This window comes from Oncorhynchus keta, chromosome 24 (assembly GCF_023373465.1).
Source record: "Oncorhynchus keta strain PuntledgeMale-10-30-2019 chromosome 24, Oket_V2, whole genome shotgun sequence".
Lineage (NCBI taxonomy): Eukaryota > Metazoa > Chordata > Actinopteri > Salmoniformes > Salmonidae > Oncorhynchus > Oncorhynchus keta.
The window spans coordinates 43,970,976-43,996,161 of record NC_068444.1 but is presented as its reverse complement, the minus strand read 5'-3'; the positions used below and the strand labels follow the sequence as shown (position 1 = coordinate 43,996,161).

The 25,186-nt window shown below is 43.3% G+C and overlaps 1 protein-coding gene across 1 annotated transcript in view; it reads left to right on the top strand.

Annotated features, from left to right (window-relative positions):
• Positions 1 to 25,186, top strand: part of LOC118357596 (calpain-15-like) — a 93,600-nt gene that overhangs the window by 22,644 nt on the left and 45,770 nt on the right. Inside the window, 1 exon segment of the mRNA XM_035734870.2 lies at positions 24,628 to 25,184. Coding sequence (XP_035590763.2) covers positions 24,628 to 25,184 — 557 coding nt within the window.

The following is a 25,186-nucleotide window of genomic DNA, read 5'->3' as shown; positions in this document are numbered from 1 at the left end:
ACAGGTACAAAAGTATCTATATACACAGTAAAATGAGTCCTATATTGACCTAACCTGAAAGGTAGCTCAGCAAGGAAGAAGCCACTGCTCCAAAACCGCCATAAAAAAAGCCAGACTACGGTTTGCAACTGCACATGGGGACAAAGATCGTACTTTTTGGAGAAATGTCCTCTGGTCTGATGAAACAAAAATAGAACTGTTTGGCCATAATGACCATCGTAATGTATGGAGGAAAAAGGGTGAGGCTTGTAAGCCGAGGAGTACCATCCCAACCGTGAAACACGTTGTTGCCAGCATCAGGTTGTGGGGGTGCATTGCTGCAGGAGGGACTGGTGCACTTCACAAAATAGAACCATGAGGGAGGGGAAATTATGTGGATATATTGAAGCAACATCTCAAGACATCAGTCAGGAAGTTAAAGCTTGGTTGCAAATGGGTCTTCCAAATGGACAATGACCCCAAGCATACTTCCAAAGTTGTGGCAAAATGGCTTAAGGACAACAAAGTCAAGGTATTGAAGTGGCCATCACAAAGCCCTGACCTCAATCCTATAGAAACTTTGCGGGCAGAACTGAAAAAGCGTGTGCGAGCAAGGAGGCTTACAAACCTGCCTCAGTTACGTTACAGCAGCTCTGTCAGGAGGAATGGGCCAAAATTCACCCAACTCATTGTGGGAAGCTTGTGGAAGGCTACCCAAAACGTTTGAGTCAAGTTAAACAATGTAAAGGCAATGCTACCAAATACTAATTGAGTGTATGTAAACTTCTGACCCACTGGGAATGTGATGGAAGAAATAAAAGCTGAAATAAATCATTCTCTCTGCTATTATTCTGACATTTCACATTCTTAAAATAAAGTGGTGATACTACCTGACCTAAGGCAGTGCATTTTTACCAGGATGAAATGTCAGGAATTGTGAAAAACTGAGTTTAAATGCATTTGGCTAAGTTGTATGTAAACTTCTGACTTCAACTGTATATAACAACAATACATTACCAAACAAACTCTTTAATCCCAACCCTCTGCCACTCTCAGCCCTTCCCACCTATCACCATAGACCCCCCTTGTTTTAGTTTCTCTACTGAGCTTTCTCCACTGCTAATTTGGACTAGCACGTATCGGCTACATGGATTTGCATCCTGCAAGATTAGCAGCATGTTCACCATGCTATCCCGACTGCTGTTTCTCTAGGATTAGGCCTAGATGTTAGTTTTATTCTCAGGTGTTATTGTAGTAGAAGCCGATGTCGTTATTCTTTAAGACCGTGATGTCAAATGAACTGTCAAGTGGCGCTAGTTAAAGAAATCCTCCTTGACGATTATGTGAGAGATGATTCACAGCAGAGGAGATCCGTGTCGTCCGAAGAGCGACTCTATTAGCTTTTGTGTCCCAGGTGAGGACTCTCGGGAACAAGACGCTGATTTATGAAACATCAATCAAGTTTTTTTCCCCCCAAGCTTTATTCTTTCATGATGAGCCTCGGAAGAATGTTTGCCTGGTCCTCCTCCTCTTTGTCTCTGATAATATCATATCGAACCTGTGAAACTGGAGAGGAGGCTTATACTGCTGTGCATATTAACATTGAAATTGCGTCTGTGATTTCTCCATCTCTTTCTTTTTTTGTTTCGTAGAATAATAGAGGCTTGGAGAATTGACGGCAGAAACTGACTATGCTCTCTCTCTCTCTCTCTTTCAGAATATAGTACATGGAGCTATTTAAAAAGCGTTATCCAATTTAATTTATGTTTCACCCAGTATAAAAGGGTGGGAAATTATATATTGATTGAGAACCTGAAAATTACCATCTCTCTGGAAGATGTGAGTATGAAGACGTTACAAAAACTAACTTTAAGTTCTAAGAAATAAATAAATACACTACATTACCAAAAGTATATGGACACCTGCTCGTCCAACATCTTAATCCACAATCATTGGCATTAATACGATATTGGTCCACCTCCACTCTTCTGGGAAGGCTTTCCACTAGTTGTTGGAACATTACAGCGAGGACTTGCTTCCCTTCAGCCACAAGAGCATTAGTGAGGTCGGGCACTGATGTTGGGCGATTAGGCACTGGCTCGCAGACAGCGTTCCAATTCATCCCGAAGGTGTTCATTTGGGTTGAGGTCAGGGCTGTGAGCAGGCCAGTCAAGTTCTTCAACACTGATCTCGACAAACCATTTCTGTATGGACCTTGCTTTGTGCACGGGGGCATTGTAATGCTGAAACAGGAAAGGGCCTTCCCCAAAACGTTTTGGTACCCTTTGCTAAATCTCTGCTTCGACACAATCCTGCCTCGGAGCTCTACGGACAATTACTTCGACCTCATGGCTTGGTTTTTGCTCTGACATGCACTGTCAACTATGGGACCTTATATAGACAGGTGTGTGCCTTTCCGAATCATCATCATCCGATCAATTGAATTTACCACAGGTGGACTCCAATCAAGATGGATGATCAAGGAAACAGGATGCACCTGAGCTCAATTTCTAGTCTCATAGCAAAGTGTCTGAATACTTATGTAAATAAGGTATCTGTTTTTTATGTTTGATACATTTGCAAACATTTCTAAAAATCTGTTTTCACTTTCTCATTGTGGGGTGGTGTGTGTAGATTGCTGATGATTTTCTTGTATTTAATCCATTTTAAAATAAGGCTGTAACATAACAAAATGTGGAAAAAGTCAAGGGGTCTGAATACTTTCCGAAGGCACTGTATACAGTGTATAATAGCCTATTTGCCAAACTGAATCCCTACTGTTGAAGAGGGGACAATATATGCTGAAGTATGTGAGAAATACTTTGCAAACAGTTCTCTATCTAGGGCTAGGGTAAACATACATATTATATACATACCCACATAACTCATTAAGCCCTCTTCCATTTTCGGATTTAAATGTGTGTGTGTGTGTGTGTGTGTGTATATGTGTGTGTGTGTATATATACAGTGCCTTGCGAAAGTATTCGGCCCCCTTGAACATTGCAACCTTTTGCCACATTTCAGGCTTCAAACATAAAGATATAAAACTGTATCGTTTTGTGAAGAATCAGCAACAAGTGGGACACAATCATGAAGTGGAACGACATTTATTGGATATTTCAAACTTTTTTAACAAATCAAAAACTGAAAAATTGGGCGTGCAAAATTAATCAGCCCCTTTACTTTCAGTGCAGCAAACTCTCTCCAGAAGTTCAGTGAGGATCTCTGAATGATCCAATGTTGACCTAAATGACTAATGATGCTAAATACAATCCACCTGTGTGTAATCAAGTCTCCGTATAAATGCACCTGCACTGTGATAGTCTCAGAGGTCCGTTAAAAGCGCAGAGAGCATCATGAAGAACAAGGAACACACCAGGCAGGTCCGAGATACTGTTGTGAAGAAGTTTAAAGCCGGATTTGGATACAAAAAGATTTCCCAAGCTTTAAACATCCCAAGGAGCACTGTGTAAGCAATAATATTGAAATGGAAGGAGTATCAGACCACTGCAAATCTACCAAGAACTGGCCGTCCTTCTAAACTTTCAGCTCATACAAGGAGAAGACTGATCAGAGATGCAGCCAAGAGGCCCATGATCACTCTGGATGAACTGCAGAGATCTACAGCTGAGGTGGGAGACTCTGTCCATAGGACAACAATCAGTCGTATATTGCACAAATCTGGCCTTTATGGAAGAGTGGCAAGAAGAAAGCCATTTCTTAAAGATATCCATAAAAAGTGTTATTTTAAAGTTTGCCACAAGCCACCTGGGAGACACACCAAGTCAGATGAAACCAAAATTGAACTTTTTGCCAACAATGCAAAACGTTTTGTTTGGCGTAAAAGCAACACCCTGAACACACCATCCCCACTGTCAAACATGGTGGTGGCAGCATCATGGTTTGGGCCTGCTTTTCTTCAGCAGGGACAGGGAAGATGGTTAAAATTGATGGGAAGATGGATGGAGCCAAATACAGGACCATTCTGGAAGAAAACCTGATGGAGTCTGCAAAAGACCTGAGACTGGGACGGAGATTTGTCTTCCAACAAGTCAATGATCCAAAACATAAAGCAAAATCTACAATGGAATGGTTCAAAAATAAACATATCCAGGTGTTAGAATGGCCAAGTCAAAGTCCAGACCTGAATCCAATCGAGAATCTGTGGAAAGAACTGAAAACTGCTGTTCACAAATGCTCTCCATCCAACCTCTCTGAGCTCGAGCTGTTTTGCAAGGAGGAATGGGAAAAAATGTCAGTCTCTCGGTGTGCAAAACTGATAGAGACATACCCCAAGCGACTTACAGCTGTAATCGCAGCAAAAGGTGGCGCTACAAAGTATTAACTTAAGGGGGCTGAATAATTTTGCACGCCCAATTTTTCAGTTTTTGATTTGTTAAAAAAGTTTGAAATATTCAATAAATGTCGTTCCACTTCATGATTGTGTCCCACTTGGTGTTGATTCTTCACAAAAAAATACAGTTTTATGTCTTTATGTTTGAAGCCTGAAATGTGGCAAAAGGTCGCAAAGTTCAAGGGCGCCGAATACTTTCGCAAGGCACTGTATATATATATATATATATATATATATATATATACACACTCACACACTACTGTTCAATTGTTTGGGGTCACTTAGAAATTGGCTTGTTTTTGGAAAAAAAAATATATATATATCCATTTAAAATAACATCAAATGGATCATAAATACAGTGTAGACATTTAACGTTGTAAATGACTATTGTAACTGGAAACGGCAGATTGCTTTTATTTTTATGGACTATTTACATTGGCATACAGAGGCCCATTTTCAGCAACCATCACTCCTGTGTTCCAATGGCACGTTGTGTTGGTCTTTTAAAATGATAAACTTGGATTAGCTAATTGACCATTAAAAAAACATTTTGCAATTGTATTAGCACAGCTGAAAACTGGCCTTTTGACTAGTTGAGTATCTGGAGCATCAGCATTTGATGACAGGCTCATACTGGCCAGAAACAAAGACTTTCTTCTGATACTCGTCAGTCTATTCTTCTTCTGAGAAATGAAGGCTATTCCATGTGAGAAATTGCCAAGAAACTGAAGATCTCGTACAGCGCTGGGTACTACTCCCTTCACAGAACAGCACAACCTGGACCATTGTCCCATTGTTGTCTTCCATTCATCCAGGTGATTAAGTTTTTTGGCCCTCCGCCTGTACCTTTGTAATACAACGGTAGAGATGGAGATTTTTAACCGTCAGACAGGCTTTAGCAAAACTAGTTTAACTCATTAACAAGAATAGCCGTACAGCAAATGTGACTCCGCTATCAGATCACTCATTGAAACTTGTGTGTGTTATGGCCTTTGTGCATGGCCTCTTATCCACAGAAGGCCAGTGTGGGTGTAGATTTTTTTTTTTATAACCATTTGAAGTCTATGATTAGTTGATTTGTTCAATCAGGTGTGGTAGCCTAGTGTTTAGAGCTTTGGGCCAGTAACCGAAAGAATCCCAGAGCTGACAAGATACAAATCTGTCGTTCTTCCCCTGAGCAAGGCAGTTAACCGACTGTTCCCCGGGCGCCGAAGATGTGGATGTCGATTTAAGGCAGCCCCCGCACCTCTTTGGTTCACATTGTTAACTTTGAATTAATGAGGAGGCGGAACTCACCTGAATTCAAACTTGGCAGAAGTTTGTGGAAACAGCCGATAGATAATTAGCAGGCAGCGCGTGTTAACTGCTCTGTTCCGTAACGATCACATTTTGGAACAGTGAGTTCATTCTGACATCACGTGCATAAAACAACTACCGCTGGGGCGACCGTTAGAGATATTTGGAACTGACACATGACAAGGTTGAAGGGTACATTCGGTACCAATTAAGCCCAGTCCGGACTTTTCACGTATTTTATCAAATGTTTTTATCTTAACACATTTTTGTAAGCACAGTCATAGAACGTCACATGAGAGATTACTCTTTCATTTTATCTCAATTTATCTTACAGAAATTAGGATAGTATATGTTAGGAATGTCTAAACTTAGATTTTGGTAGGCTTAGTAGGTACCCTTACCCTATGCCCTTTTTCCTGACTTGGCAAAGATAGTATGATTAGCCCAGTCCTTCGGTGTGAGTAGTGGTGTTTGTCGCTTTATGTTGTGAATAATACAAACAAATAGTGCCCCCGGTGGCTAAGGGGGGTAATATCGCTCCCAAGACTGAGGCACCGGGCTGTGGGCCAACCTTGGAAAGGCAGCACTAATGACTGTCACACAAAGGTAAATGTCTAACGGCGAGGCGGGGGAAGCCGGCGGCGGCTTGGCTCACGGCTTGGCTCTCACACCAGCGCTCAGAATGTGGAGCACAGCCAGCCGGCCATGGTGGCATACTCCATCATCACTGCCTGCAGCACTGACTAGACTGCCTCTAACTTGGCCCTCTGTGCCTTAACCGTTGCCCTCTTATCTGGTCCTTCCACTGCAGATTTTATTTTTGTTCCTCCCTTTATTCATAGTGTTCACTACCTTTTCTGGATATAATCCCCCCTATTCCTTATGCTCCCTTCCTCTGTTCACCTACTCCTCACCAGTAACCCTAAGCTCTCAATCTATTTACCTTTCCCTCTATTCATTACAGGAGGGAAGCCCTCTGCTCCTTGACTTTCCTAGTTCACTTTCATGCCCTGTGATTGGTTCAGAACCCAGTGGCTTTGTCAGTGATTGGTTAAGGTGATACAGTAGCGTCCTCTCCTCGGGGCTACAGTGAATGAAGATGAGGAGGAGTATACTGGGCAGCTTGGCTGTAGGGTGGCTAGTGGAATCGAATGTGAATGCAGCAGGGTTTTGTGCAGGAAAGTGGTTCTCTTGCATTTCTTTGCCACTGAGAGCTCTTGGCCCCAAGCCTAGGTCTGCCACACTAAGAAGCTGAAGTGGGCACTTTTTGAGCAGCTCCACAGAACACAAGGCCAAGGACAGAAGAAGGTGGGTGTATGTGGGTGGGGGTTCCCGCAAGCCTACAAGAAAGAAGTTGGTACCACAGGCTATGCCAGATCATGATCTCTTCATTAGTTAGATTTAATAATGCCTCAATGCAAAATACTTTTACTATTATGCATACCGAAATGGATTACTGTTTAAAAAATGTAATAAAACGTTATGTCACGTGCGCCGAATATATATATATATATTTTCTTTTAACCTTTTTAACTAGGCAAGTCAGTTAAGAACAAATTCGTATTTACAATGACGGCCTACCCCGGCCAAACCCGGAAGACGGTGGGCCAATTGTGCTCCGCCCTCTGGGACTCCCAATCACCGCCAGATGTGATGCAGCCTGGTACAACAGGTGTAGACGTTACCATGAAATGCTTACTTACAAGCCCTTAACCAACAATGCAGTTCAAGAAATAGAGTTAAGAAAATATTTATTAAATAAACTAAAGTCAAATTTAATACAGTAGCTGTTGAGGGATTTGTATTGATTGTTATTTTATTCTGTTAATTTGTGATTGGAACCAATAACATTGAATGAGTTCATCATGTTGCTCCAGCGAGCACCATAACAATAGATTTTACAGTGGCCTTCCTTTGCGAACAGTTTGGTTTTACTTTTGGTGATGAAGAAGGAGGTCTGAAAGTTATTAAAATAGCTGCCGGGGAAATTCTGTTTGAAAAACATGAAGTGTCCCTTTTTTGTGGTTGTCTTGTCATGCTCGATTCCTTCCGTCAGAGTGGAAGCATGGCTGTGGAGAGGTGTCTGTCTGTAAGGTAAATCCATTCGATTTCAACCCTTTTTTGAGAGCGTCCCTTTTTGATTTAAAAAAAACCTTCCAATACATGTTTGCCCCTTTGAAGAAATGGTCAGAAAGGGGCTTTTTGGAGCTGAATGCCAAAACATTCAGGAGATAAAGGTGCTCAAAGTTGATCCATTTTGCATACCCCACCATACCATGAGACATCCATGTCTTCATCACTGGAAAAGATAAAACGCTTGAGTTTGATATCATTTCAGTTTACAAGCAGCATTGTCAATCGACAAACATTTTCACCTCCAAAATATGTTTTAATAAAAATGAATACATTTTTCTGCCCTTAATGTCAGTTATCAAAAAATGTGTAAACTACTATTTTTTTTCATATTCGCACATGTTGCAGATTAGACCCTACTTTACATAATCTGAGGTTCTATTGTGTTGTGCTCGCCATTGGTTGAGGCACAACATGCTCTTGAATACATCGGTGGGTGTCATTTCTATCAAGAAATAGAATTCATAGAATGGAACTATCCCGTCAGACCACTGCAATGTAGCTGGTGCACCATTGACATTTTTAGTTTTTACTTCAAATGACTAACCCACCCTATGTCGATTTGTAAATTTTACAGTGCCTTCAGAAAGTTGAATGGCTGTGAACTGACGATAGATCGACATTGTAACCTAAATGACAGGGTGAAAAGAAGCCTGTAACAGAATACAAATATTCCAAAACATACATCCGGTTTGCCATAACGTCATTCTAACATGTGTAGATGGTGATAAAACTGGATTCAGACTAACACAACAAAAATGTGGAGTAAGTCAAGGGGTCTGAATTCTTTCTGAAAGAGGATTGACAGCATAATTTAAAACAAAACATGTTCCCATTCAAGTCAATATTCTCTGTGTGGACCTCCAAATGTTAAACATGTGCCAGAGAAACGTACTTTATGTTCTGATTACAAAGTGATATGTTGCGGTCAAATCCAACACAACACGTCAATGAGTACCCGTCTTCATATTTTCAAGCATGGTGGTGGCTGCATCATGTTATGGGTATGCTTGTCATCGGCAAGGACTAGGGAGTTTTGTAGGATAAAAAGAAACAGAATAGCAAAAATCCTTGAGGATTGGTTCAGTCTGCTTTCCAACAGACACTGGGAGACATTCATCTTTCAGTAGGAAAATAACCAAAAACACAAGGCCAAATATACACTGGAGTTGCTTACCACGACGGCACTGAATGTTCCTGAGTGGCCAAGTTAAAGTTTCGACTTAAATTGGCTGTCTAGTAATGATCAACAACCGACTTCACAGAGCAAAAAAAAGATTGTACAATCCAGGTGTGCAAAGCTCTTAGAGACTTACCAAGAGCTGTAATTGCTGCAAAATGTGATTCAAACGTGTGTAGATGGGTAGATGGGTGATGAAATTGATTTAGTCCATTTTGAATTCATGATGTAACACAACAAAATGTGGAGTAATTCAAGGGGTATGAAACCTTTCTGAAAGAGGACTGACAGTATAATTTAATACAACAGATATTCCCATTCAAGTCAAAATTCTCTGATGTGTGGACTTCCAACCATTTTTGTGGTACCACTTTGAAAGCAGAAAAATACATTTTATACCCATTTTAATAGGCTACATTTATCAGCCAACATGTATTCAAGAGCATGTTGTGTCTCAGCTGATGTAAATTAGGGACTAAGATACAACTTATTCCAATATGATTTATTTAGTTGTTTAAAATGTTTGTTTTTTTAATCATTAACGTTAAGGGCAAAAATAATTATTGATTTCCATTAAAACATTTTTGGGGGTGAAAATGTTTATATAGTTTGACAACCCTATATGGATACACTGAGTATACAAAACATTAAGAACACCAGCTCATTACATGACATAGCTTTCACCTTGTCAGTCTATGATCCCTTATTGATGTCACTTGTTAAATCCACTTCAGTCAGTTTAGATGAAGGGGAGGAGACAGGTGGTTAAAGGATCTTTAAGCCTTGAGACAATTGAGACAAGGATTGTGTGTGTGTGCCAGGCAGAGTGTGAATGGGCAAGACAAACCATGGAAGTGCCTTGGAACGGTGTATGTTTGTAGTCACGTAGTAGCCTCTACTAGTCAGCTTCTCACAGGCACACATTGACTGGAGTGGCCCTGTTAAAACAGTAACTTTAAAGGGGCTGCTGAAAATGTGTCTCATCTGTCATATTTAGCTTAAGTTAGCAATATAGCACATTGCATCTTAATAGTAATACATTCCTTGTTTTAGAATACATCATCCATTTTGTTTCGTTTTTTTTTGGTGTAATTAATGCAAAAATATATATTTTGATTGGTCGGAAATCTGAGTGGTTGGTAAAAAAATAAACATTTTTTTCTGCCTGCCACAGTAGCTGGTAGACAATTTTTGTTTTGTTTTAGGCACTGCATTTTTCTCTTGAATGTTTTTGCATTCAGGTAAAAAAAAAAAAAGTCAATTTCTGAGCACTTCTACAATAAGCAAATATGTATGGATGGTTTTGTTCAAATCGAAATGGGTGCTGTCAAAATGGATTGAATTCAAATGGATTTACCCTTTTGCCTGTGTGTGTGTGTGTGTGTGTGTGTGTGTGTGTGTGTGTGTGTGTGTGTGTGTGTGTGTGTGTGTGTGTGTGTGTGTGTGTGTGTGTGTGTGTGTGTGTGTGTGTGTGTGTGTGTGTGTGTGTGTGTGTGTGTGTGTGTGTGTGTGTGTGTGTGTGAACATGGTCTCTCTCCCTAGCAGTGGGCTGCTCCACTAAGCCATAGAGAATTGAGTGAACAGCAGAGTACTGTGGAAAATTTCACTTCACTTCACATTGCAAGTGTAACAGTAGGGTCGTGTGAGGACAGTTTCTGCTGTCATTGTTTTAGGGAGAAGTGCCCTGATCACAGTTTCTGTTTTTGGTTGGAGTTGGACTATGAGTGAGCAAAGTGGTTTTAGAGATGGACCTAAACCCTCTTGTTTTTTAGTAATGGATACTTGTTTCTGATTCATTTTATGCGTTTGAAAGATGAATACTGTGAATGTTTGAGCAATGGCCTTCAAGTACTTACTGCTTGATTGTTAGTGTTTTGAGGGTTAAGAGGACTTAACCAGACACTTTGTTTCTCTTCTCTAAGGGCAGCTTTTTCCTATCTTCTCTGTGCTAGTGTTAACTACCGGACAGTAGCTAAGTCCATTCCCAGTTGGAGAGGAGTGCTGGCCCGGGCCAGGGAGAGTTTATCACTAATGGCTTCTGAAAGCAATGTGACTTCCTTTCCCTCTCACTGCCCTGGGCTACTAGTGGGCACAATTCACATGGCCACGATCACACACAGAGACACAACAGGGTTCTGTACTAACTCCTTCCACCGGTGCCACCAACTTTTTCAGCTGTTTGTCAGCAGCACCTCTCTCTGACCGACAAATTATATATTATATAAACTGAAATATAAGTTCCTAGAATATTTCATGCTCACAAATGTCTCTCTCAAAAAATGTTATTTACATCCCTGTTATTGAGCATTTCTCCTTTGCCAAGATAACCCATCCACCTGACATATGTGGCATATCACGAAGCTGATTAAACAGCATCATTACACAGGTGCACCTTGTGCTGGGGACAATAAAAGGTCACTCTAAAATGTGACTCACCACCTGGATTAGGTCTTACAGTCGTATGAAAAAGTTTGGGCACCCCTGACAATTTCCATGATTTCCATTTATAAATAATTGGGTGTTTGGATCAGCAATTTCATTTTGATCTATCAAATAACTGATGGACACAGTAATATTTCAGTAGTGAAATTAGGTTTATTGGATTAACAGAAAATGTGCAATATGCATCAAAACAAAATTAGACAGGTGCATAAATTTGGGCACCCCAATAGAGAAATCGCATCAATATTTAGTAGAGCCTCCTTTTGCTAAAATAACAGCCTCTAGCTGCTTCCCATAGCCTCTAATGAGTGTCTGGATTCTGGATGAAGGTACTTGATGAGCTCACCAAACCAATTGTGTGTTCCAATTAATCAGTGCTAAGTAGTTACAGGTATTCAAATCAACAGAATGACAAGGGTGCCCACATTTTTGCATAGCCTATTTTTCACATCTGATTTAATTTCATACAACTTAATATTGCTACACTAAAAATCTTTGTCTGGACAATACCCCAGTACTCAGCTTTTATTAGAAAATGAATGGCATGCCAATGTGATCATTTTCTGTGCCGACAGAGTAAATTATTATTCAGCCTCGGAGGGGTGCCCAAACATTTTCATACGACTGTATGTAGCAAAATGTGAATTGTGTGTTTTTTACATTGGATAAAAGTAGAGACTCAGAGCTACAAAATGGCATATCATACACTGCATTTGAGGAACAAGGGGAAAGTAACTCTTCTTTGAAAGTTGATCAACTTGTAAACTCACTTTTGAGAAAATTGCAATTGAAATGTTTTGGTATCTAGTGAAGAGCTCTTCTTTATCTACACCCATTCAGCATCGTTCACACCCTCTTAAGCATTAACCCCCCCATCTCGTTTCGCTTTCGGAACACACACCTGATGCTCTTGGCTGATTATTTGTTTACCTCTGGATAACATGAAAACAGGCTAACCAGCTCTGCTGGCAACAATTTCATTCTGCTTTTCTGCAGACGTTTACTGACACTGGCCATATTCAACTGGTGCTCTACACGTCACGTAATGTTAGCTAACGAGCCAGCCAGCTAACGTTAACTACGTTAACAATGAACAAAGTGCCAACAATGCATTAGGCTCTAACTAGTAAAGCAAACAGCTCTGGGAAACAAATAATAACGGCCGCTAGGGAGCCAGCCAGCTAACACTAGCTAGCTAATTAACAGTACACTTTAGCTTAAGACATATAGCTAAGACATATAGCTAGCTAGCGAAGTAAACAATTAACACGTCACATAACGTTAGCTAATGAGCCAGCCAGCTAACGTTAGCTAGTTAAACAACATTGAACAAAGTGCCAACAAAACCACAGTGCTGGGAGCTAACCAACCAGGTCCAATGTTAGCTAGCTAGCAAACATTACTCTATCTAGAAAAGCAAACAGCTCCGGGAAACAAATAATAATGTCAACTGGCTGGTTCCCTAGCTAACGTTGGCTAGCTAACAGTACACTTTAGCTTGAAATGACTTTCTGTCAAAATATATTCAATGTGGCAGACCAGTCTGAAATCATCTCTCTGCATGTCCAACCCACTCATTATCTCAGCCAATTATGGCTAGTGGGAAGGTTGCTAACTTTTTCTGTGGCTTGTAATTTAAGAATTGTATTTGTATTTACAGAGGGCATACAAGTTTGTTATTAAGGCACATGAAAGTTCACATGTTCGAGAAGGCATTTCTGCCCCCCAAAAATGCATTTTGATTAAAAAAAAAAAGTTTTATGTTCAAATGGCTCTCCTGTGAAGTCGTGACTTGCGACATACATTTACACCTGGATCTCGCAGCTAGCTAGCTGCTATCTGTGTGACTATTGGCTTACGTTGATCCCGGAGCAAACATCAATTATTCCGGAGCTAGCCAGCCGAAGAGTTCCATCAGCCACTCTTGGGCTATAATCACCTATCCAGAGCCGTTTTACTGCCAATGCGGAGCCCCACCGGGCCTTCGCGAATGGATTACCGACGTTATCTGCCCGAGGGAGTTAACCAACTGGCCCCTCCGTCGCGATGTTACCTGAACGCCCATCTGCAGCCCGCTAATCGTTAGCTGTCTTATTGGCTGCTATCTGAATATGTCTATCGGACAATTTTTCTTGGGTCACTATAACTATATCTATTTTGCCAACTGGATTGATCCCCTCTACCACACAGAACCCCACTAATCTACCGACGGAAATGCACGAGGTGGCTAAATACAGACCTCCATCCTATGCTAGCTTGCTACCGATGGCCCGGCTAGCTGTCTGAATCGCCGTGACCCCAACCAACCTCACTACTCACTGGACCCTTATGATCACTGGCTAAGCATGCCTCTCGTTAATGTCATTATGCCTTGTCCATTGCTGTTCTGGTTAGTGTTTATTGGTTTATTTCACTGTAGAGCCTCTAGCCCTGCTCACTATACCTTATCCAACCTTTCAGTTCCACCACCCACACATGCGATGACATCACCTGGTTTCATTTATGTTTCTAGAGAGATGACAAATATCTCTCTCATCATCACTCAATACCTAGGTTTGCCTCCACTGTATTCACATCCTACCATACCTTTTGTCAGTACATTTATACCTTGAAGCTATTTATCGCCCCCAGAAACCTCCTCTTACTCTCTGTTCCAGACGTTCTAGACAACCAATTCTCATTGCTTATGGCCGTACCCTTATCCTACTCCTCCTCTGTTCCTCTGGTGATGTTGAGGTGAATCCAGGCCCTGCAGTTCCTAGCTCCACTCCTACTCCCCAGGTGCTCTCTTTTGATGACTTCTGTAACCGTAATAGCCTTGGTTTCATGCATGTTAACATTAGAAGCCTCCTCCCTAAGTGTGTTTTATTCACTGCTTTAACACACTCTGCCAACCTGGATGTTTTAGCCGTGTCTGAATCCTGGCTTAGGAAGACCACCAAACATTCTGAAATGTTCATCCCTAACTACAACATTTTCAGACAAGATAGAACGGCCAAAGGGGGCGGTGCTGCAATCTACTGCAAAGATAGCCTGCAGAGTTCTGTCCTACTATCCAGGTCTGTACCCAAACAATTTGAACTTCTACTTTTAAAAATCCACCTCTCTAAAAACAAGTCTCTCACCGTTGCCGCCTGCTATAGACCACCCTCTGCCCCCAGCTGTGCTCTGGACACCATATGCAAACTGATTGCCCCCCATCTATCTTCAGAGCTCGTGCTGCTAGGCGACCTAAACTGGAACATGCTTAACACCCCAGCCATCCTACAATCTAAGCTTGATGCCCTCAATCTCACACAAATTATCAATGTACCAAGTACCACCCCAGAGCCGTAAACACGGGCACCCTCATAGATATCATCCTAACCAACCTGCCCTCCAAATACACCTCGGCTGTTTTCAACCCGGATCTCTGCGATCACTGCCTCATTGCCGTAATGGGTCTGCTGTCAAACGACCACCCCTCATCACTGTCAGACGCTCCCTGAAACACTTCAGAGAGCAGGCCTTTCTAATCGACCTGGCCGGGGTATCCTGGAAGAATATTGATCTCATCCCGTCAGTAGAGGATGTCTGTTTTTTATTTATTTTTTAAATGCCTTCCTCACCATCTTAAATAAGCATGCCCCATTCACGAAATGTGGAACCAGGAACAGATATAGCCCTTGGTTCTCTCCAGACCTGACTGTCCTTAACCAACACAAAAACATCCTATGGCGTTCTGCATTAGCATCGAACAGCCCCCGTGATATGCAACTTTTCAGGGAAGCTAGAAACCAATATACACAGGCAGTTAGAAAAGCCTAGGCTAGCTTTTTCAAGCAGAAATTTGCTTCCTGCAACACAAACTCAAAAAAGTTCTGGGACACTGTAAAGTCGATGGAGAATAAGAACACCTCCTCCCAGCTGCCCACTGCACTGAAGATAGGAAACACTGTCACCACCGATAAATCCACTATAATTGAGAATTTCAATAAGCATTTTTCTACGGCTGGCCATGCTTTCCACCTGGCTACCCCTACCCCGGTCAACAGCACTGCACCCCCACAACATCTCACCCAAGCCTTCCTCATTTCTCCTTCTCCCAAATCCAGGGCTAGACAATCTGGACCCTGTCTTTGAAAAATTATCTGCCGAAATTGTTGCCAGCTCTATTACTAGCTTGTTCAACCTTTCTTCCGAATCGTCTGAGATTCCCAAAGATTCCCAAAGAGGGTCTTCCCCCTCTTCAAAGGGGGGGACACTCTTGACCAAACTGCTACAGACCTATATCTATCCTACCCTGCCTTTCTATGGTCTTCGAAAGCCAAGTCAACAAACAGATTCCCGATCATGTGGAATCCCACCATACCTTCTGTGCTATGCAATCTGGTTTCAGAGCTGGTCATGGGTGCACCTCAGCCACGCTCAAGGTCCTGAATGCTATCTTAACCGCCATCGATAAGAAATAATACTGTGCAGCCATATTCATTGACCTGGCCAAGGCTTTCAACTCTGTGTCAATCACCACATCCTCATCGGCAGACTCGACAGCCTTGGTTTCTCAAATGATTGCCTTGCCTGGTTCACCAACTACTTCTCTGATAGAGTTCAGTGTGTCAAATCGGAGGGTCTGTTGTCCGGGCCTCTGGCAGTCTCTATGGGGGTGCCACAGGGCTCAATTCTTGGACTGACTCTCTTCTCTGTATACATCAATGATGTTGCTCTTGCTGCTGGTGATTCTCTGATCCACCTCTACGCAGACGACACCATTCTGTATATTTCTGGCCCTTCTTTGGACACTGTGTTAACAACCCTCCAGGCGAGCTTCAATGCCATACAACTCTCCTTCCGTGGCCTCCAATTGCTGTTAAATACAAATAAAACTAAATGCATGCTCTTCAACCGATCGCTGCCTGCACCTGCCCGCCTGTCCAACATCACTACTCTGGACGTCTCTGACTTAGAATATGTGGACAAGTACAAAAGCCTCCAATTCCCTACTCAATAAATTGGATGCAGTCTATCCCAGTGCCATCCGTTTTGTCACCAAAGCCCCATATACTACCCACCGCTGCGACCTGTACGCTCTCGTTGGCTGGCCCTCACTTCATACTCGTCGCCAAACCCACTGGCTCCGGGTCATCTACAAGACCCTACTAGGTAAAGTCCCCCCTTATCTCATCTCGCTGGTCACCATAGCAGCACCCACCTGTAGCATGCGCTCCAGCGGGTATATCTCTCTGGTCACCCCGAAAACCAATTATTCCTTTGGCCGCCTCTCCTTCCAGTTCTCTGCTGCCAATGACTGGAATGAACTACAAAAATCTCTGAAACTGGAAACACTTATCTCCCTCACTAGCTTTAAGCACCAGCTGTCAGAGCAGCTCACAGATTACTGCACCTGTACATAGCCCATCTATAATTTAGCCCAAACAACTACCTCTTTCCCTACTGTACTTATTTATTTATTTATTTTTCTCATTTGTACCCCATTATTTCTCTCTACTTTGCACATTCTTCCACTGCAAATCAACCATTCCAGTGTTTTACTTGCTATATTGTATTTACTTCTCCACCATGGCCTTTTTTGCCTTTACCTCCCTTATCTCACCTCACTTGCTCACATCGTATATAGACGTATTTTTCTACTGTGTTATTGACTGTATGTTTTTTTTACTCCATGTGTAACTCTGTGTTGTTGTATTTGTCGAACTGCTTTGCTTTATCTTGGCCAGGTCGCAATTGTAAATGAGAACTTGTTCTCAACTTGCCTACCTGGCTAAATAAAGTTTAAATAAATAAATACGCCAAGGTTCCTGATTCGAGTCACAAATGCACTTTTGTCACACAATGCAATGCCACTGATGTCTCAAGTTGAGGGAGTGTGCAATTGGCATGCTGACTGCAGAGCTGTTGCCAGAGAATGTAATGTTCATATATCTACCATAAGCCACCTCCAACATAGTTTTAGAGTATTTGGCAGCATGTACAACTGGCCTCACGTCCGCAGACCACGTGTAACCCCGCCAGCCCAAGACCTCTGCATCCTTCACCTGAAGGATCAAACACCCAGACAGCTGATGAAACTGTGGGTTGTGCAACCAAATAATTTCTCAGAGAAGCTCATCTGCGCGCTCGTCATCCTCACCAGGATCTTGACCTGAATGCAGTTCGGTGTTGTCACTGACTAAATGGGCAAAGGCTGACCTTTGATGGCCACTGGCACGCTGGAGAAGTGTGCACTTCAAGGATGAATCCCGGTTTAAACTGGGCAGATGGCAGACCACGTGTATGGCGTTGTGTGAGTGAGCGGTTTGCTGGTGTCAACATTTTGAACAGAGTGCCCCATTGTGGCAGGATGCTTATGGTATGGACAGGCATAAGCGACGTACAAATGCATTTAGTCAATTTTAATGCAGAGATATACCGTGACAAGATCCTGAGGCCCATTGTCATTCCATTCATCTGCCACCATCACCTCATGTTTCAGCATGATAATGCATGGCCCCATGTTGTAAGGGTCTGTACACAAGCTGTCCCAGTTCTTCCATGGCCTGCACACTCACCAGACATGTCACCCATTGAGCATGTTTAGGATGCTCTGGATCCACTTGGACGAAGGTATGTTCCAGTTCCCGCCCATATCCAGCAACTTCACACAGCCATTGAAGAGGAGTGGGACAACATTCTACAGGCCACAATCAACCTCCTGATTAACTCTATGTGAAGGAGATGTGTTGCGCTGCAAGACGCAAATGATGGTCACACCAGATACTGACTGGTTTTCTGATCCACACTCCTACCTTTTTATTTTTTAAGGTACATGTAACCAACCGATGAATATCTGTATTCCCAGTCATGTGATGTCCATAGATTAGGGCCGAATTAATTCATTTTAATTGACTGATTTCCTTATATGAACTATATAAAAAGTGTTGCCTGTTGCATTTATATTCGTATTCAGTGTGTGTGTGGTGGTGTGTGTACATAGTATATACACACACTCACATACAGTGGGGCAAAAAAGTATTTAGTCAGCCACCAATTGTGCAAGTTCTCCCATTTAAAAAGATGAGAGGCCTGTAATTTTCATCATAGGTACACTTCAACTATGACAGACAAAATGAGAGAAAAAAAATCCAGAAAATCACATGGTAGGATTTTTAATGAACTTATTTGCAAATTATGGTGGAAAATAAGTATTTGGTCAATAACAAAAGTTTATCTCAATACTTTGTTATATACCCTTTGTTGGCAATGACAGAGGTCAAACATTTTCTGTAAGTCTTCACAAGGTTTTGGCCCATTCCTCCATGCAGATCTCCTCTAGAGCAGTGATGTTTTGGGGCTGTTGCTGGGCAACACAGACTTTCAACTCCCTCCAAAGATTTTCTATGGGGTTGAGATCTGGAGACTGACTAGGCCACTCCAGGACCTTGAAATGCTTCTTACGAAGCCATTCCTTCGTTGCCCGGGTGGTGTGTTTGGGATCATTGTCATGCTGAAAGACCCAGCCACGTTTCATCTTCAATGCCCTTGCTGATAGAAGGAGGTTTTCACTCAAAATCTCACGATGCATGGCCCCATTATTTCCTTTACACAGATCAGTCGTCCTGGTCCCTTTGCAGAAAAACAGCCCCAAAGCATGATGTTTCCACCCCCATGCTTCACAGTAGGTATGGTGTTCTTTGGATGCAACTCAGCATTCTTTGTCCTCCAAACACGACAAGTTGAGTTTTTACCAAAAAGTTATATTTTGGTTTCATCTGACCATATGACATTCTTCCAATCTTCTTCTGGATCATCCAAATGCTCTCTAGCAAACTTTAGACGGGCCTGGACATGTACTGGCTTAAGCAGGGGGACACGTCTGGCACTGCAGGATTTGAGTCCCTGGCGGCGTAGTGTGTTACTGATGGTAGGCTTTGTTACTTTGGTCCCAGCTCTCTGCAGGTCATTCACTATGTCCCCCCGTGTGGTTCTGGGATTTTTGCTCACCGTTCTTGTGATCATTTTGACCCCACGGGGTGAGATGTTGTGTGGAGCCTCAGATCGAGGGAGATTATCAGTGGTCTTGTTTGTCTTACATTTCCTAATAATTGCTCCCACAGTTGATTTCTTCAAACCAAGCTGCTTACTTATTGCAGATTCAGTCTTCCCAGCCTGGTGCAAGTCTACAATTTTGTTTCTGGTGTCCTTTGACAGCTCTTTGGTCTTGGCCATAGTGGAGTTTGGAGTGTGACTGTTTGAGGTTGTGGACAGGTGTCTTTTATACTGATAACAAGTTCAAACAGGTGCCATTAATACAGGTAACGAGTGGAGGACAGAGGAGCCTCTTAAAGAAGAAGTTACAGAGCCAGAAATCTTGCTTGTTTGTAGGTGACCAAATACTTATTTTCCACCATAATTTGCAAATAAATTATATTAAAATCCTACAATTTATTTATTTTTATTTCACCTTTATTTAACCAGGTAGGCAAGTTGAGAACAAGTTCTCATTTACAATTGCGACCTGGCCAATATAAAGCAAAGCAGTTTGACATATACAACGACAGAGTTACACATGGAGTAAAACAAACATACAGTCAATAATACAATATAAACAAGTCTATATACGATGTGAGCAAATGAGGTGAGATAAGGGAGGTAAAGGCAAAAAAAGGCCCTGGTGGCAAAGTAAATACAATATAGCAAGTAAAACACTGGAATGGTAAATTTGCAATGGAAGAATGTGCAAAGTAGAAATTAAAATAATGGGGTGCAAAGGAGCAAAATAAATAAATAAATACAGTAGGGAAAGAGGTAGTTGTTTGGGCTAAATTATAGGTGGGCTATGTACAGGTGCAGTAATCTGTGAGCTGCTCTGACAGTTGGTGCTTAAAGCTAGTGAGGGAGATAGTGTTTCCAGTTTCAGAGATTTTTGTACTTCGTTCCAGTCATTGGCAGCAGAGAACTGGAAGGAGAGGCGGCCAAAGAAAGAATTGGTTTTGGGGATGACTAGAGAGATATACCTGCTGGAGCGTGTGCTACAGGTGGGAGATGCTATGGTGACCAGCGAGCTGAGATAAGGGGGGACTTTACCTAGCAGGGTCTTGTAGATGACATGGAGCCAGTGGGTTTGGCGACGAGTATGAAGCGAGGGCCAGCCAACGAGAGCGTACAGGTCGCAATGGTGGGTAGTATATGGGGCTTTGGTGACAAAACGGATTGCACTGTGATAGACTGCATCCAATTTGTTGAGTAGGATATTGGAGGCTATTTTGTAAATGACATCGCCAAAGTCGAGGATTTTTCGGATGGTCAGTTTTACAAGGGTATGTTTGGCAGCATGAGTGAAGGATGCTTTGTTGCGAAATAGGAAGCCAATTCTCGATTTAACTTTGGATTGGAGATGTTTGATATGGGTCTGGAAGGAGAGTTTACAGTCTAACCAGACACCTAAGTATTTGTAGTTGTCCACGTATTCTAAGTCAGAGCCGTCCAGAGTAGTGATGTTGGACAGGCGGGCAGATGCAGGTAGCGATCAGTTGAAGAGCATGCATTTAGTTGTATTTAACAGCAATTGGAGGCCACGGAAGGAGAGTTGTATGGCATTGAAGCTCGCCTGGAGGGTTGTTAACACAGTGTCCAAAGAAGGGCCAGAAGTATACAGAATGGTGTCGTCTGCGTAGAGGTGGATCAGAGACTCACCAGCAGCAAGAGCGACCTCATTGATGTATACGGAGAAGAGAGTCGGTCCAAGAATTGAACTGTGGTACCCCCATAGAGACTGCCAGAGGTCCGGACAGCAGACCCTCCGATTTGACACACTGAACTCTATCAGAGAAGTAGTTGGTGAACCAGGCGAGGCAATCATTTGAGAAACCAAGGCTGTCGAGTCTGCCGATGAGGATGTGGTGATTGACAGAGCCTTGGCCAGATAAATGAAAGCCTTGGCGTTTAGGACCTTGAGCGTGGCTGAGGTGCACCCATGACCAGCTCTGAAACCAGATTGCATAGCAGAGAAGGTATGGTGAGATTCGAAATGGTCGGTAATCTGTTTGTTGACTTGGCTTTCGAAGACCTTAGAAAGGCATGGTAGGATAGATATAGGTCTGTAGCAGTTTGGGTCAAGAGTGTCCCCCAGTTTGAAGAGGGGGATGACCGCAGCTGCTTTCCCATCTTTGGGAATCTCAGACGACACGAAAGAGAGGTTGAACAGGCTAGTAATAGGGGTGGCAACAATTTCGGCAGATAATTTTAGAAAGAAAGGCTCCAGATTGTCTAGCCCGGCTGATTTGTAGGGGTCCAGATTTTGCAGCTCTTTCAGAACATTAGCTGAACGGATTTGGGAGAAGGAGAAATGGGGAAGGCTTGGGCGAGTTGCTGTGGGGGGTGCAGTGCTGTTGTCCGGGGTAGGAGTAGCCAGGTGGAAAGCATGGCCAGCCGTAGAAAAATGCTTATTGAAATTCTCAATTATGTTGGATTTATCAGTGGTGACAGTGTTTCCTATCTTGTGGGCAGCTGGGAGGAGGTGTTCTTATTCTCCATGGACTTTACAGTGTCCCAGAACTTTTTTGAGTTAGTGTTGCAGGAAGAAAATTTCTGCTTGAAAAAGCTAGCCTTGGCTTTTCTAACTGCCTGTGTATATTTGTTTCTAGCTTCCCTGGACAGCTGCATATCACCAGGGCTGTTCGATGCTAATGCAGAACGCCATAGGATGTTTTTGTGTTGGTTAAGGACAGTCAGGTCTGGGGATAACCAAGGGCTATATCTGTTCTTGAATGGGGCATGTTTATTTAAGATGGTTAGGAAGGCATTTAAAAAAAATATCCAGGCATCCTCTACTGACGGGATGAGATCAATATCCTTCCAGGATACCCCGGCCAGGTCGATTAGAAAGGCTTGCTCGCTGAAGTGTTTCAGGGAGCGTTTGACAGTGATGAGTGGAGGTCGTTTGACCGCTGACCCATTACGGATGCAGGCAATGAGGCAGTGATCGCTGAGATCTTGGTTGAAGACAGCAGAGGTGTATTTAGAGGGCAAGTTGGTTAGGATGATATCTATGAGGGTGCCCGTGTTTAAGGCTTTGGGGAGGTGAGATTGAGGGCATCAAGTTTAGATTGTAGAATGGCTGGGGTGTTAAGCATGTTCCAGTTTAGTTCACCTAGCAGCACGAGCTCTGAAGATAGATGGGGGGCAATCAGTTCACATATGGTGTCCAGAGCACAGCTGGGGGCAGAGGGTGGTCTATAGCAGGCGGCAACGGTGAGAGACTTGTTTTTAGAGAGGTGGATTTTTAAAAGTAGAAGTTCAAATTGTTTGGGTACAGACCTGGATAGTAGGACAGAACTCTGCATGCTATCTTTGCAGTAGATTGCAACACCGCCCCCTTTGGCAGTTCTATCTGGTCTGAAAATGTTGTAGTTTGGGAGTGTACAATGTAGAAAATAGTAAAAAATAAAGAAAAACCCTTGAATGAGTAGGTGTTCGGAAACTTTCGACAGGTAGTGTAGCTCAATGCTATTTTGTAAGATGCAGGTGTTGGTATCACGACATGTCAGTCAGACGTTCAATGGTAGACGACAGTAGCTCATTATTGGCTCTGCTGTATCGCTCTCTTTCTCTCTCAATCTCTCACACACATACATAGCACCACAGCAACATTTGCACTCCTCCCTCTTGTCACTCCTCCTCTCTCACCTCCTCCGCAGCTCAAAGTGACCCTTCTCTTCACCTCTGGGACCCATGGCTAGAACAGGAGTAGAGAGATATGTCTTGGTCTATTAAAGGACCTCTTCGGTTGTAGCTGTGTTCTTGCCTGAAAGGGTTTAATGGAGTTGAACTAAGGGCAATTAGCTGGCCAGGACACCTGGTGCTCCAGTGGAGCTGTAGTGGAACAGTGGGACTTACCTGGGCCAGTCCAATCACCGTCAATCTTAGAGAGAAGGCTTATCATATTCCCGTACTACATAAAAGCACACAGTACAAGGCATAAGGAATATAGACTCACAATGCTTTTCAAAAGAGTGCACAGAATCATATTAAAAGGGAGATACGCACCTCTTAGGATGTCGTCTACAGTCAGTTCTGCTTCATATGCCTTTACAATGAACTGAACAGACACACTCTGTTACTTATCTACCACCACTCTTAAAAATAGGCTACGTTTCATCAGAAATGCGAAAGAATGTCCAGTCAATTCTGCTACACTTTTACACGGACAAAGGCCGAGATGGATGTATTTCCTACTGTGTAGCACCACTGTAACACACGTTGTAATTGTATAACGCTGTATTATTAATAGTGACAGATGTACCCTGGCTAGCGAGTTGGTGCTAGTGGTGCTAGTGGTGCTAGCTCTTAGCACCTGATCCATTTCCCTCCCCATGTCCGTGTTCACACACGAGTGCTTTGATTGGTGATGACATTTATGGGCTCCGCTCGAACAACACCCCGTGTCGAGTGTCCCCAGGGGCATCCCGGTCCCTCGCCTCCATCAGCCTGGCACACTCTAGAGTTGGTCAACCGTGCCAGTCCCCTAGGACGGGCCGTATGAACACATCTAGATGGAACAAATTCTAGTTAAAAACACATCCTAGTTTGAACACATCCTAGCTTGATTGTTTTTAGTTGGAACACACACTTCCTGTTCCTAGTTGGAACACACACTTCCTGTTCCTAGTTGGAACACATCCTAGTTTGAACAAGAATGCTAGTTATTCTAGTTCATCACTTTCTTTCAGAATAGGCCTAAACACACCAGCAAGGCCAAAGCCCCAATCCAAGATGGGAACACAACCGTCAGTGCCTATTTAAATAAATATAGTGCTTTCATTCTGACTCACTCTATTTCCCCTTCTGTCTTCTCCATTAGAATTGGCCTTAGGGAGGATGATAGAAGGTGTTAGATTAGAAGGTCCCGGTGTTTCTCCATTCCAATAAGTGTCAGTCAGGTGGATGGTTGTGAGAGTGTTGTATATGGTTGTGAGAGGATTCACTCTGTATTCTCCTGCAATAGAAGCAGCAGCTTCTTCTGCTGTCTCTGTCTGTCTGGCTCCTTTCATCACAGGGGCATCGTGTATGGATTTACTGCCCTCAATGCCCCCAGGAGGGAGATTTGATTCCACTGCACTGGCTAATCTCTGTCTCCTCTCTCTTCCCCTCTTTATCTCTCTCTCGCGCTCTCTCTCTCTCTACTCTCTCTTCTTTTTTCTACTACTTATCTCAACTCTTCTTTTTACCGACTGCTCCTAATATCTCCCCCCTCACCTTCATACAGCCACTCTCACTCCCCGGGCTCCATGGCGGCAGCGGTGCAAGGCAGCGAATGGTCTTGCGGCCGATGCACCTTCCTAAACGCAGGGGCGGCGCCGCGATGCTCCATCTGTGAGGCACCTCGCCAGAAGCCTGACCTAAACCAGATCCTGAGGCTGAGCAGCTCCGAAGAGCAGCAACGCTGGGCCTGCCCCCGCTGCACCCTCAACAACCCCCAGGGCTCTGGCGCCTGCACCATCTGTGGCTTTGGACCCTCGCCAAGCACCCCCACACCGACCACAACCATGGCGACCATCGCCAATGGCCTCGTGCCGCCGGAGACTCCCACGCCTGTCATGACTCCCATGGTTCTCCTGGAGCCCCGCGGGAAGCAGCCGTCCGAGGAGGCATTGAGGAGGTCAGAGAGCAATGGGGAGGTGGGGGACCTGAGTGGCCCGGGTGGACCCGAGGGGCAGCAACACCACCACTTGGGCTGGGCGTGCCCACGATGCACACTTCATAATACTCCTGTTGCACTGTCTTGTTCAGCCTGCGGGGGACCAAGGAAACTGTCGCTGCCCAAG